We start from the raw sequence: 15,631 nt of genomic DNA on the forward strand, positions 1-15,631 counted from the left end.
TGGAGTGTTTTGGAATTCAACTCCCATATAATACTATGGTACCAAAGACATTTCCACATCAACAAGTGCTAATAAGAATAATCTGTGCACTCAGCAGAGAGACAGGTGAATAGTTGCCACAAAGAAACAGCCGATCGAAGCCAGATGCAAGACGTCATCTGACTGACTTGGCCTCCACTTGTCCCTTCTCCACCCGCCCCACCGTTAAGGCTGATTTATGCTTCTGCGTCGGCTCTAACCTGTAGCCGATGCCGTAGCCTACGCAAGTGGTCTATGCCCTTGTGAGCATTTATACTTCTGCACTGGTGTGTCCGCGTCGCTCTGCAATTCACCGCCAAAACGCTAGTTGGCGATGGGGTTTCTATGCCACTGTGTTGAGTTTCTTCGTGTACTTCAAGCAGTGGCGACTGAAACTGAGCGCATCATGTTGCAGTTGGAGCTAATAAATGTTGAACAAGAGTTACTTTTATTGAAGTTACTGCAACGTAGAAAGGAGGGAAGACGCAGGAGGAGATGGTGTGTACGAGCATTGAATGGATTGAGGCAGGAGGGTGAATTTTCTGTGCTTGTTCGGCCACTGAGAGACAAGAAGCAACCAGAAATGCACAGGAGGAAATGCGATGCTATCAAGCCAACCAATCAGTTGTTGCTGTTTGCGTCACCGCAACGCGTGGTTACATTTTTGGGGAGATGCACGTCAGGCTACGGCATAGCGTACGTGGTTACGCCGTACCTATGGCGTAGATTCAATGCAGAAGTATAAATTGCCCATAACTCCTTTCCCATGGCCTAGGGAACATTTAAGTGACACCCACCTGACATGGGAACACAAAAGAGGAAACTGACCAAAATAATTAAGAACCAGCAGGTAAAGATAGTAATATGCCTGAAGTCATTTTCAGATACGTTTGATAAAAACAAAACTGGTGTTTATAATGTAAAGAAACAATCTTTCACAAAGGTAAGGTCGAATTTGGAGTATTGTGTGCGGTTCTGTTTACCTACTTAAAGAAAAGATATCAGTAAGATTGAAAGAGCACACAGAAAATTTACAAGGACGTTGCCAGGACTTGAGGAACTGAGCTATAGGGAAAGGTTGAATAGGTTTGGACTTTATTCCCTGGTGTGTAGGGGAATGAGGGGAGATTTTATAGAGGTATCCAAGATTATGAGGGATGTAGATAGGATAAATGCAAGCAGGCTTTTCTCATGGTGGAAGGGTGAGACTAGAACTAGAGGTCATAGGTTAAAGGTGAAAGGTGAAATACTTAAGGGTGAACCTTCACTCAGAGGGTGGTGCAAATGTGGAATCAGCTGCCAGAGGAAGTGGTGGATAAGGGTTTGATTTCAACATTTGAGAGAAATTTGGATAAGTACATGGATAGGAGGGGTACAGAGGGCGAGGTTCAGGTGCAGGCAGCTGGGACTAAGTGGAATAATAGTTTGGTACGGACTGGACAGGACAAAGGACCTGATTCTGTGCTGTAGTGGCCGATGAGCCTAAAGGTGAATTATGACAGAACTGGAACTGACAGCTACACAGCAAAAGGTCCTGAGACACTCATAGCAGCAGCATCAAACACAATTTGACACCAGGCCGTGAAAGGAGATTATCGAACAGGTGACCAGCGTTTGGTCGATGGGAAGTTTCATAGGAGCATCACAGAGGTGGGGAGAGAGGCAGAAAGGTTTTGGGAAGGGATTCCAGAGCTTGAGACACAGACAGCTGAAGGCACAGTCATCAATAGCAGAGTGCTTAAAGTCATGGTTGAACAAGATGCTGGAATTAGAGGTGCAGAGATTGGGGGTGGGGTGATTTGTAGGTGTGGGAGAGGTTGCAGAAACAGACGGGATTGAAAGCAAGAGTCTTAAGATTGAAATGTTGTTTAACTAGGAGTTTAGGTTGTTTGGTGAGGACAGAAGAGATGGATGAAAGGTCTTGGTGCATGTTAGAACAAGGCAGCAGTGTTTTGGACGATTAAAAATTGTTAGTTGTTAAACAGGAGATTGGACAGGTGGTTTGACATTTTTTGGAAGGAGGTGCAGAGATAACAATGCAAGGTGGGAGTCTCAGAGTGTGGGAACATCTGGAGAATTAGAATCCGGAGCTGGAACAGTGGAAGACAAGATTTGGGATACTTGGCCAGGAAAGGCTAAGTGGGCTAGGTGGGATGAAGCCATGGAAGGATTTGTAAATAAGTGCATGAATTTTGATATCAATCCCCTGTATTGCCAAGTCAATGGAAGTCAATGGGAGTAACTAAGGAGTATGGCATAGAAGCATTTGCAGCTCCTCAGTATGGCCATTTGCAAGGGTGCTACCGGACCTCTTCCTTAAAGCTGTGGATCAAAGTGCTCCCCTCTACCTTTTGGAAGAGGTAATGTGAGTACATCTCATCCCACTTCATGGAATGGATTCTGAGTCGGAAGATGATCTTGGAGGGTTCTGAGACAAAGACTGAGGCCTGCTGGCTCTCCACTTCTCGGTGTTCCTCCCTAACATCCACACCCTTGACTGCAACAGGAGAAGATTCTGCAAGCATGTCAGAAGTTGACGCAAGTCCTGCTGACCCTGTCTTGGTTTCTGAATACCTTTTCATATGAAGGATCTCTTGATGATTTCAATGCATTTGTTCTATTATTCATCCAAATCAAACTGGCTTTATGCCAGGTAGATATATGCAGTTTAATTTGTGACATCCTTTCAATACTTTATACACAAAACATGCAGAAGAGGCTGTAGTCATTTCATTAGATGCGCAACATGCGTTTGACCAAGTGGAATGGCCATATATGATGTTTGCACTTAAGAAATTTGGATTTGGACCATCTTTCATTAAATGGATTGAGATAATTTATTCACACCCATCTGCTTCTATTATCACTAATCAGAATATTTCCTCCCCTTTTGCAATTCATCGTGGGACTCGTCAAGGCTGCCCCTTTCTCCATTTTTGTTTGCAGTTATCATTGAGCCACTGGCTGTTAGCATCCGACAGGACCCTTTGATAGCTCCTATTGATATGCATGGACATAAACATCACCTTTCGTTATACGCTGATGATGTCAAGCCAGCGAGCACTGTGAGGGTCATGGTTTTTGACTTCTCCAATGCGTTCAACACCATCCGCCCTGCTCTGCTGGGGGAGAAGCTGACAGCGATGCAGGTGGATGCTTCCCTGGTGTCATGGATTCTTGATTACCTGACTGGCAGACCACAGTACGTGTGCTTGCAACACTGTGTGTCCGACAGAGTGATCAGCAGCACTGGGGCTCCACAGGGGACTGTCTTGTCTCCCTTTCTCTTCACCATTTACACCTCGGACTTCAACTACTGCACAGAGTCTTGTCATCTTCTGAAGTTTTCTGATGACTCTGCCATAGTTGGATGCATCAGCAAGGGAGGTGAGGCTGAGTACAGGGCTATGGTAGGAAACTTTGTCACATGGTGTGAGCAGAATTATCTGCAGCTTAATGTGAAAAGGACTAAGGAGCTGGTGGTAGACCTGAGGAGAGTTAAGGTAATGGTGACCCCTGTATCCATCCAGGGGGTCAATGTGGACATGGTGGAGGATTACAAATACCTGGGGATACGAATTGACAATAAACTGGACTGGTCAAAGAACACTGAAGCTGTCTACAAGAAGGGTCAGAGCCATCTCTATATCCTGAGGAGACTGAGGTCCTTGAACATCTGCCGGATGATGCTGAGGATGTTCTACGAGTCTGTGGTGGCCAGTGCTATCATATTTGCTGTTGTGTGCTGGGGCAGCAGGCTGAGGGTAGCAGACACCAACAGAATCAACAAATTCATCCGTAAGGTCAGTGATGTTGTGGGGACGGAACTGGACTCTCTCACAGTGGTGTCTGAAAGGAGGATGCTGTCTAAGTTGCATGCCATCTTGGACAATGTCTCCCATCCACTACATAATGTACTGGGTTTTCAGAGGAGTACATTCAGCCAGAGACTCATTCCACTGAGATCCAACACAGAGCGTCATAGGAAGTCATTCCTGCCTGTGGCCATCAAACTTCACAACTTCTCCCTTGGAGGTTCAGACACCCTGAGCCAAAAGGCTGGTCCTGGACTTATTTCATAATTTACTGGCATAATTTACATATTACTATTTAACTATTTATGGTTTTTTTACTATTTATTATTTATGGTGCAACTGTAATGAAAACCAATTTCCCCCGGGATCAATGAAGTATGACTATGACTATGAGTTTATCTCCAGCCCACAAACATCAATACCCGCCCTTCTGACTCTAATTAATCATTTTGGTAGTTTCTCAGGTTTCTCTATTAATTGGGATAAGCGTGAACTAATGCCAGTCACTGCAGTGGTTTAATACAGCATATTTACAGTCCATTCCCTTTAAAATAACTCATGATAATTTTTCCTATCTTGGTGTGACTAATACAAAAAACCCAGATGACCTTTTGCAAGTGAATTGGCGAAACAAAGGTGAGCAGGTTAAATGCAATATTGACTTTTGGAAAACCCTTCCGATTTCTTTGGTGGGGGGGTTAATGCAATCAAGGTAATTGTACTGCCACGATTTCTTCATCGTTTCCAGTCAATTCCATGATTTATTCCTCTGTCATATTTTAAGCAATTGGATTCAATTATTATACCCTTCATTTGGAATTATAAAGCCATTAGAATTACTAAAAAGCACTTGTCAAAGCCCAGGGAAGCAGGTGGTTTTGCCCTGCTGGACGTTAAAATGTATTACTGGGCTGCCCACCTATCCATGCTTGCATGGTGGAAAAAAGGCCCACCCTCTACCTCAGCCTCGTGCCCAGCATGGTTACTCAGAGAGCGAGTGCTTTGTAAAAAGACTTCCTTACAAGCTCTCCTTATTTGCCCCACTGCAGTTAATAAGTCACATTTTAGTAACAGCTTCGTGGTTGGCAGCACTACAAGAATTTGGAAGCAGATTCAACTCCACGTTAAGGCCGCAAAAATTTATATTAACACTCTGATTTGTGACAATCATTCCTTTTTGCCTGGCCTGAATGATACTGTTTTTTTCTACCTGGAAACAGAGAGGCATCTGTAGTGTAGGTGACCTATATAGTAATGGAAGCTTTGCCTCATTTGCACAGTTACAAGCAGTTTATAATATCCCTGCATCTAGTTTTTTTTAGATATTTACAAATTCAGATTATATTAGGAAATATATACCTAACTTCGAAGTTTTAGACAAACATGAGTCCCTGGAGGCAATAAATAAATTTGATCCTGTTACTCGTAGTGCGGTATCCTATCTTTGTCAGATTCTACAGAATGCAGCTCGGGTGAATACTGCAGGTCTTAAACAGGCATGGGTGGATGAACTGGGTATAGAACTGACAGAGGAGGTCTGGGATGAGTGTTTAAAGAGTATACATGATTGTTCGGTCAACGTCAGACACACACTTATACAGTTTAAAACAATACATAAACTTCATTGTTCCAAAGTAAAGTTGCACAGTTTCTACCCTGAAGTTTCACCAGTTTGTAATAGATGTAAATCTGTGAGCAGTAACTTGTCACGTTCATTCTGGTCATGTTGTAAGCTTTATGCATACTGGAAAAGTATTTTTCACTCTTTCTCTGCGGCTTATGGGAAGCGACGGGAACCAGATCCGCTCATAGCCATCCTTGGAGCAACAAGCTCCCTATCTTCAGCCAATAGGTATGAAAAAAAGGCTGTATTGTTTGACAGGGTGATTGCTAAGAAGTTAATCCTGCAAATGCCGAAAATGGACTCTGTGCCTACGTACGATCTGTGGCTGAGAGAACTGGTAAATACTGTACATTTGGAGAGACTGAGACTATGTAATGAGGACAGAGGGGACATCTTTGAAAGGATATGGGGCCCTGTATTGGACTTTCTCACGGGGTGAGGACTGAGGTTTTTTGGTGCGGTGCACCTCTGCTGTGTATGTTTACTTTAGCCTTCATATTTTTCTCCCTTTTGCTGCTCGATATTTAATTAGATTTTGTTAAGGTCGTGGTTTCTGTAGATGTGCTTTTTTTTTGTACAATAAAAAAAATTAAAAATAATATGAAAAAAAAGAATTTAAGAAATATGTTTTAGAACTTAAGGAAAATACTCAGATTTTATGGTTGAAGCCCAGGGTGCAGAACTGCAACAACAAATAGAAGTACCCGACAAGAACAACTGTGAATTGGAAAGGAGATTGGGAAATGGAGGAAATTATTACAAGGATACAAAAAGAAAAGGAGTGTGTTGCAAAGTGAATTATCTACATTTGGATTATAAAATGAAAACATGGAAGCAAATGAAGAAGAACTCCGAGGTCTCAGTAAACAACTGCAGGCTACGATCCAAGAAAAGGAAAACCTGAAAAAGCAGCAGACTTGGAAAAACAGCAATTTTAAAAGTATCACGTGCAATAGTTACTATTCTTTAACAAGACGATTTTAGTCTTACAAGTGATGCAGATGAAATCAATGTGATTGAGGTAATGCAACTACATGAAAGCATGTGAGAAAATTAGGGAGGGATAGCAGTTTGTGGCATTATCTAATGAGCGCATTAAGCAGTCACCAGGAATTGCAACTACAGAGTGATGCTAATAGAGAACTGCAGGCTGAACTAGATTGTCTAAAGTAGAGAACTCCAGGACATATTTGGTTGGAACACCACGAGTTGAGCAGATGGCGGTAATGCACTGAAAAACTGGTTGCCAACTGCCATAAAACACAAAAGAAGAAGAAGTAGAGGTCCAACTGCTGGTGAGTCAGTATCCTGGCAAAAACTACACCACGAAGACAAAAGAACACTCCAGGCAACTCCACGAAAAGGTTATTGAAAAGCACAGGTCAGCAGATGGATACAAGAATATTTCTCAGTCGCAGAATATCCCTTGGAGTACAGTTAAGCCAATCATCAAGAAATGGAAAGGATATGGCACAGCTGTAAATCTGAAGGGAGTAGGCCGTTCTCGAAAACTGAGTGACCGTGCAAGAAGGGGAGTAGTGAGGGAGTACATGAAGAGACCTGTGACAACCCTGGAGAAGTTACAAGCTTCAGAGGCTGAGATGGGAAAGTCTGTGCATACAACGACTGTTGCCTGGGTGCTTCAAAGTTGCAGTTTTATGGAAGAAGGAACGATGAATTATGAAAGGAATCTGGTGACTAACATCAAAGACGACACTAAAAGCATTTTTAAGTATATAAAGGGCAAAAGAGAGTTAAGGGTAGCTATAGGACCAATAGAAAATGATGCTGGAGATATTGTAATGAGAGACGCAGAGATGGCAGAGTATTTTGCATCAGTCTTCACAGTGGAAGACATCTGCAGTATACCGGACACTCAAGTGTGTCAGGGAAGTGAAGTATGTGCAGTGAAAATTACGACTGAGAAGGTGTTCAGGAAGCTTAATGGTCTGAGGGTGGATAAATCTCCTGGACCTGATGGAATGCACCCTTGGTAGCTGGAGAGATTGCAGAGGCATTAGCAATGATCTTTCAAGAATCGATAGATTCTGGCATTGTACCGGATGACTGGAAAATTGCAAATGTTACTCTGCTATTTAAGAAGGGTCGGAGCAGCAGAAAGGAAACTACAGACCTGCTAGCCTGACATCAGTAGTTCGGAAGTTGTTGGAATCGATTGTTAGGGATGAGATTACGGAGTATCTGGAAACACATGACAAGATAGGCCAGTGCCAGCATGGCTTCCTGAAAGGAAAATCCTGCCTGACAAATCTACCGCAAGATTTTGAGGAGATTACAAGCAGGGTAGACAAAGGAGATGCGGTAGACGTGGTGTATTTGGATTTCAAAAGGCCTTTGACAAAGTGCCCACAAGAGGCTGCTTAGCAAAATAATTAAACCCATGGAATTACAGGGACGTTACTAGCATGGGTGGATCATTGGCTGATCGGCATAAAACAGAGTGGGAATAAAGGGATCCAATTCTGGCTGCCGCTTACCAGTGGAGTTCCACAGGGGTCGGTGTTGGGACTGCTGCTTTCTACGATGTATGTCAATAATTTGGACCATGGGATTAATGGATTTGTGGTTAATTTTGCCGATGATACCAAGATAGGTGAAGGAAATAGAGAGCCTGCAGAGAGACTTAGATAGTTCAGGAGAATGGGCAAAGAAATGGCAAGTGAAATACAATGTTGGAAAGTGTATGGTCGTGCACTTGGGTGGAAGAAATAAACAGGCAGACTATTACTTAGATAGGGAGATAATTCAAGATGCAGAGATGCAAAGGGACTTGGGAGTCCTTGAGCAGGATACCCTAAAGGTTAACCTCCAGGTTGAGTTGGTGGTTAAGGCAACGAATGCAATGTTGGTATTCATTTCTGGAGGTATAGAATATAAGAGCAGGGATGTGATGTTGAGGCTGTGTAAGGCATTCGTGTGACCACACTTGGAGTATTGTGTGCAGCTTTGGGCTCATTATTTTAGAAAGAATATACTGACATTGGAGAGGGTTGAGAGAAGATTCATGAGAATGATTCCAGGAATGAAAGGGTTACCGTATGAGGAACGTCTGGCAGCTCTTGGGCTGTATTCCCTGCAGTTCAGGAGAATGAGGGGAGGGGGATCTCATAGAAACATTCCAAATGTTAAGAGGCCTGAACAGATTAGATATGATAAAGTTATTTCCCACGGTCAGGGAGTCAAGGACAAGAGGGCACGAATTCAAGATTGAAGGACATCCATTTAGAACAGAGATGCAGAGAAATTTCTTTAGTCAGACGGTGGTAAATTTGTGGAATTTGTTGCCATGAGCGGCTGTGGAGGCCAAATCATTGGGTGTATTTAAGGCAGAGATCGATGGGTCCTTGATTAGCTAGGGTATGGGGAGGAGGCAAGGGGAATGGGAATGACCGGAAGAATTGGATGGCAGAGCAGACTCGATGGGCTGATGGGCCTACTTCTGCTCCTCCACCTTATGGTCTTATGATTAAGGGCAGGTTTCTCTGGTGAGGGGCACTAAGGTTGGGCTTGAGGCTTTTGTTAGGAAGAGATGAAGAGAGAAGACGCCAGAGAGAAGAGGTGAAGGGCCTGTTCCCCTGCTGTACTTGTCTCTCCACGTTGACTAAATCTTCAGTGACTAACTCTGATTTGTGTGCAAGACTTTGCTCTCTAAAACCAGGTGAACAGCACAGAAAGCTACTTCAAAAAGAAATTTAACAGAAGGAAAAAATGACAAGGAAATGAAACACATGACATGCTTTTTACGTGTTTCTGCTCTGCAAAAGTCTCAAGGAGGTAAATCCTGCACCTCTCTGGTGTGCAACACAAGGCAGCGTTTACCTTAATCCACACACATAAAAGTTGCTGGTGAACGCAGCACCTGCAGAATTCCTGTTGTTTGCATTTACCTTAATCCACTTTATTAGGGAAACCAGTCAAAACAACGATGTAATGTACAAATTAGGAGAAAGATGTCCACTGGTAACAGGTTAAACGTGCCTAACACAATCTCTAAAATCATTCAGAAAGCTAACAGACATTAAATTACATGATTTGCAATATTGAAATGGCATCCCAAATGTGACTAGACCACTGGAATGATACAATATTGTGTAGTTCTGGTCGGGAGGAGAAGCTCAGCTATTGAAAAATCTACTTTAACTAATACATACAGAAGCAATGGCTGCCTAACCAAACCATCAGGTAATCACAGCATCCACTGGCACTGCTGTTCAAGTCACTGGAATAATGAGGTCGGCATTGAAAGTCATTTCAATAGCTGTCTAACGGGCACTCTTTCTTTTAATGTTAAAAACGATTTAAAGGGAAATGAAGGTCGGTCAAAACTTCTCGCACATCATTCAGCAACCTGGGGACAATACAGTGCAGACATCCTTCCCCACATGAGGCCCCATTAAATGTGGGCCCCACCTTAGGACCCACCAATGTGGACTCCACCCCGTCACCAGGCCCCATCAAATGCAAAACCCTCTCCTACATCAGGGTCAGGACCCATCAATGTGGACCACTTCCCCAAGCCAAACCCATCCAACGTGGACCCCTCACTGGGCCCCTCCTCTGCCACCCCATCCGAGAACAGTTTCAGATTGGACAACATCTTCAGTTTTAATTTGAGCATTTGCCACTGGATGCTGGGAATACCAGGAAGGGGAGGAAGGGGAGGAAGGGGAGGAAGGGGAGGAAGGGGAGGAAGGGGAGGAAGGGGAGGAAGGGGAGGAAGGGGAGGAAGGGGAGGAAGGGGAGGAAGGGGAGGAAGGGGAGGAAGGGGAGGAAGGGGAGGAAGGGGAGATGATGATGATGATGGATACAAGTGACTGTCAAGAGAGCAGCAAAGCTAATAACCTCACATCGGGGTTCGGGTTCGGGTTCTAGTATGTCTTTTAAGTTTCTACCCCTTTTGAAGGCTGAGACTATGGTGTATTGTCCCAGTGTCCCTACCTTCCACTTTTAGTTCTTCAAAGTGTGTTTTAACTGTCTTGTGAATATTCACTGCAATCCCACTGTATCTCGTTATCAAGGGTAGTTTCCGTGTTGTGTTGTCCTGTGTTGGGGGATTTGTGATACTTTTTAAAAAGTCAGATTTGATGTGTCTGAGTCTCTGTCTGCTGCAGCCCCTGTGTCTAAGTGCAGAGAAGAGGATAGTAGTGGCTTGGTGGAAGTCCTCTGCCCTGGTGCAGATGCGGTGAAACCGGGTCAGCTGTCCCTTGACAATGCCTCTGAAGGTGTGTTTGGGATGGTGGCTCCCTGTGTGTAGGAGGGTGTGTGTATCTGTGGTTTTAAAGAATACTTTGGTGGCTAGTTTCTGGCTGCCATTTTCTGGTGCTAGTTTAAATACCGTAGTGTCCAGGAAGTCAACTTTCTCCCTATTTATTGTGGCCTTAACCTTAATCGATGGATGATGAGTGTTTAGGATTTGAATAAATTCCTCTAATTTTACCTCCGAGTGTGTCCACACTCCCCAGATGTCATCCAGGTATCTATAAAGACACATGGGTATCTTGGGGCACTTTGGATAAACTGTTTCCTCCCATTTTGCCATGTATATTTTGGCATAGGCTGGAGCAAACTTCTTTCCCATCGCTGTGCCCTTGACTTGTAAGTAGAATTCATTATTGAATTCAAAGTCATTTTTAGTTAGGCTGAGGTGAAGGAGTTCTATCAAGGCCTCGTCTGGTCTCTCTAGCTGAGGGTTCTCCCGAAGGATATCGCTCACTGCCGGTATACCCCTGTCCGTTTCTATATTGGTGTACAGGCTTTCAATGTCCATGGTGAAGAGTACGGCCTCAGGGGACACTGACATGGAATTGACTATCCGGACAAAGTGGTACGTGTCCTTGATGTAGCTGGAGTGTTTCTGCGATAGTGGGTTAAGGAAGGCATCAATGTATTCTGCTATCCTGTATGACTCACTGCTGCAGTCCGACACGATGGGCCTGCCGGGTGGTATTTCTCCCGGAACAGTCCATGAGTCTGGGTTCCTGTGTATTTTGGGGAGGATATGGAACTTTCTTGCTCGTGGCTGTATCCCTGTCAGGTACTCCACCTGCTTCTTCCCCAGGTATCTAGTCCTTTCTAGTTCTCGCAGAATGTTCCTAATTTCTGTGTGTGTTTGCCAGTATATGGGTTCCTTTAGTTTAGTGCAGTGTTCGGTGTTGTTTAATTCTCTGTGTGCCTCAAATAGATATTGCTGTTTGTCCATGATAACTATGCTGCTCCCTTTATCTGCTGGTTTGATAACAATATCCATATTTTCCTTCAGCTCTTTCAGGGCTGTTCTCTCCTTCCTAGTTAAATTGGCCTTATCCTGTACTTCTCCCTCCCTCTCCATTATCTCATCCAGTGTGCTCTCGAATTGTAGGACCGCTTCTGACCTGTACCTCCTCTTGGGGCTCCAGTCTGAGCGAGGGGTGAAATGGGTCTTTCTACCTTCTGCCTCCGCAACAAAGTGGACGAGTACCAATCTCCTATCGAACTTATCCATGTCCTCCTCAATCTGCTCCTTATGGAGTTTTGCAGTTGGTACAAAAGTGAGGCCCCTGTTCAGAACTTTTTGCTGGGTTTCTGTAGGGATGAACGTACGGGAGAGGTTCACGATGGTCTCTCCCAGTCGTGGACCCTGCCTCTCTCGGCTTTGTCTCCACTCTAGTTTAAAGACTGCATCCACCTCTTGACTATGGTCAGGGCTGTGTTCTCTGTCCAATCGATGTGGTCTCTGTCTACCTTAAACTGCCTCGCCAGGACTGCAGGGATATAATTCTTAGTTCTAATAACCTCATTTAGTTGGCCCAGGGTTGCTTGTTCTGCCTCTGTCAAACAGTGGCTAAAGTTCAGTTCTGGCACCCAGATACTGGCATTGGGAAATTTAATATGGGCCATTCTTAATAGTTGCTGAAGCTGTTTAGTCGCTGTTGCTGGTTGATGTGATCTGTTGTTTATTCCAAAGGAAAGGATAACCTTCTTAGTTTCCAGTTGTGGCTTTAACTTTGTCAGGATAGCAGTGGCATGGGTGAATTTGGCTCCCGGAAAGCTGTCCAATTGAACATCCTTATTAGGGCATCTTTTGATCCTGAAAATGTTAGAGTCCCCTATAATTAGTATAGGTTTAAGGGGCCTTAGTTCCCAAGTTACATTTTTCTGTTTAGAGTGAGGATGCCTCCTTACTTGGCCCTCCTGGTTGTTGCAAATAGGGGTTACCTGTCCTCTTGTTTGTCCCACGTCCTCCGACTCTCGGGCTGTGTGGTTCCCTGGGGTGGAAGACTTGCTCGGTCCTCGTGTACTGGCTCCCCTTGTCGGTCTGCCCATCCACACTGGTGTGGGGTGGGGTGCTGATTCCCTGGAGTCTTGGGTCGGGGAGGCCGTGGGTGTGGCGGGCTGGGGCTCCCCTGCTCCTAGGTTGGATTGCGTCTTCTCCGAGGGGCTCATGGCTGGGGAGGGGCTCACCTGGCGTCTTCTCTGTTCCTGTGACTGGGGCAGTGGGGCCGCATCGGCGTCGAGTTAGTTAACTAGCTCCAGCGCCCTCCCGTGGACGATACCGGAACTCCTACTGCAGGCGTCGGCGCCGAGAGGGCTGACCAGCTCCAGCGCCCTCCCGTGGACGATACCGGAACTCCCACTGCAGGCGTCGGCGCCGAGAGGGCTGACCAGCTCCAGCGCCCTCCCGTGGACGATACCGGAACTCCCACTGCAGGCGTCGGCGCCGAGAGGGCTGACCAGCTCCAGCGCCCTCCCGTGGACGATACCGGAACTCCCACTGCAGGCGTCGGCGCCGAGAGGGCTGACCAGCTCCAGCGCCCTCCCGTGGACGATACCGGAACTCCCACTGCAGGCGTCGGCGCCGAGAGGGCTGACCAGCTCCAGCGCCCTCCCGTGGACGATACCGGAACTCCCACTGCAGGCGTCGGCGCCGGGAGGGCTGACCGGCTCCAGCGCCCTCCCGTGGACGGTGCCGGAACTCCCACTACATGCATCGTTCTCAGGACCTGTTGGCCTGAGACAGTCCCGCAGCGCAATTACCGGCCACAACTTCGTTTTACTCGGCGCCGACGGACGGGGTGCAGCGTGGGCGGTCTTTTTCCGGGGCTCGGGTGTGATACGAGTCCGGTCACGGCTGACCCAGAAGCCGTCCCTGTAGGTTCCCCTCTCCCCCTTGGAATGCGGTTTCCATTGTCCGTGGGGTCATTGTGGCCACGTCCGAATTGTGCGGCGCCTCGTGGGCCCGGTCTGCCGTTCTGGCACAGGTCTTGAGACCAGATCCCAAAAATATGCTTTTGGACAGCCTCCAATTTGATTTGAAAATTTCCTTTAAATTTCGTATGTTCCAGATTACGGTTTTGGTGATTGCTTCTGGTAAGCGATCAATCAGATCCGATTCAAGTTCCAATTCTTGCAGGCTACTTTGGTAGTGTCCAATTAAAATTTCTCGTGTTTCTTTAGCCCAAGCGTCCGCATTGGCAGCAATTTTATGAAGCGTTTCTTGGGAGGGGTTTGCCGGCTTTATGAATTTGGTCAGTCTATATGCCTGGGTAGTAATCCCCTTTGGTGGCCTGTTCATTTGTTCCAAAACTCTTAGGTGGTGCAGAGTCTGGATTATTTTATATATTAATCTAACCGTGGTGGAAAAGGAATCCCTGGGAAACCCGAGGTCTCTGCAGTTACCACGGTGGTCTGACGCGCCATGTGCTGACAAGCCCCCGGTCCTCTCTCTCCAATTTCTCCTCCACATCGTTAAAGTAAGACAATAATCACCAAACTACCCATGAAGTCCGCTTAATTAATGTTCTTACCGCTTGTTCTGCGTCTCGGGTTCAGTGATTTCGACTCCAGCGGATTGCCTTTAATAAAGCGTATTGCCTTTAATACTCTCCAATTTCTCCTCCACGTCATTAAAGTAAGACAATAATCAGAAAACCACAGATGAAGTCCAGTTAATTAATGTCCTTATCGCTTGCTTTTCATCTTGGGTTCAGTGATTTCGACTCCTGTGAATTGCCTTTAACAAAGCATATTGCCTTCAATAAAGCGTATTTCCCGACTGGGAGAGTCACCAATTTCGCCTCTTCTCTGTGGCTTCCTCATGGGGAATTCTGTAAAGACTGAGGTGGTCTCTCCTTTAAAATGTTCCACTCCACCCCCGGCCCCCTCCCACCTCTGTATTGTTTTACCAAACCTGTTTCTCCATTTCTGCTGCAGCCTCTGGCTGTTGCCCAGATCCCGGTCTGCCTTGTTTGTTAAGATTCTTAAAGGCAAATTATCCACTAATCGCGCTGCTCCTTTTTATTGTTCGACCCTCCCCATTCTTTTAGCTCCAAATTTTTCATTTCTATTCCTTTAATACCTAGTTAGAGTTGAGGTTAGATTTCATCCTATTTCTCCTTTTAGGATTACATTGTTTTATTGTGACTTTAGTGTTCAAACTGTGAGTTTACTGTTCTGTGGGTATAATGTGGTCGGAGCTTGTGGCTGATGTATGTTGGGGTTGGGGTTTAACCTCAGTCGTCTGTGCCAGTTTTCCCAGCTCCTTGGATTTACTTTGGCTTATGAGGACCAGGATGATGAGGGACGTGTCACTGCTGGTTAGGATGCGAGTATGCGGGCAGTGGGCAAAATATCCCTCTAGTGTTTGTGGATCTCGTACTGGAGATGCAGTATCACTTTACCCTGCCACTTTGTTTTTAGCCCACGTTGTCATCATCTCGGTCCCCGACTGGGATCTTCCTCCTCTTTAACCTCCATTCTGGAGTTTAAGTTACAATGGAGTTATTGCCTATGGATAGTGTTTTGGATTTGGGGTTTTTTTTATAGGGACTGGGTGCTGTGATCTGGGGGTTGTGCGGTAGCTAATTGAGGGGTGTGTGGGGAGGGACATGCCCGGGGGTAGAGTTAGGTAATGGGGGTTGAGGATTCACGGCGAAGGGAGGTGGGGTGGGATGGCAAATGGCATTGCGGGGGGGGGGGGTTCCCCTGCAGTAGGGGTGAGGGCTGAAATAGGATCCTAACTGCCGGTGATATTGGGTGAATTTGGCCCCGTGATGGGGTAAGGGCTTAGGTTTATGGGGGGTGTGTAGCAGGGTTGGAGTTGTTAGGTTTAGGGGTAGGGTAAAGGACAGTTATATAAACCCTTTTATGTGGTGTGGTGTGGTTTGGGTTATTTGGG

At 45.8% G+C, this 15,631-nt stretch overlaps 1 protein-coding gene across 1 annotated transcript in view; it reads left to right on the forward strand.

Annotated features, from left to right (window-relative positions):
- The window catches only part of LOC140203629 (serine/threonine-protein phosphatase 2A 65 kDa regulatory subunit A beta isoform-like), a 116,685-nt gene extending 103,076 nt beyond the window's left edge, over positions 1-13,609 (forward strand). Inside the window, 2 exon segments of the mRNA XM_072269677.1 lie at positions 2,965-3,083; positions 13,373-13,609. Coding sequence (XP_072125778.1) covers positions 2,965-3,083; positions 13,373-13,609 — 356 coding nt within the window.
- The last annotated feature ends 2,022 nt before the right edge of the window (positions 13,610-15,631 follow it).

Source organism: Mobula birostris, chromosome 10 (genome assembly GCF_030028105.1).
Source record: "Mobula birostris isolate sMobBir1 chromosome 10, sMobBir1.hap1, whole genome shotgun sequence".
NCBI classification, from domain to species: domain Eukaryota; kingdom Metazoa; phylum Chordata; class Chondrichthyes; order Myliobatiformes; family Myliobatidae; genus Mobula; species Mobula birostris.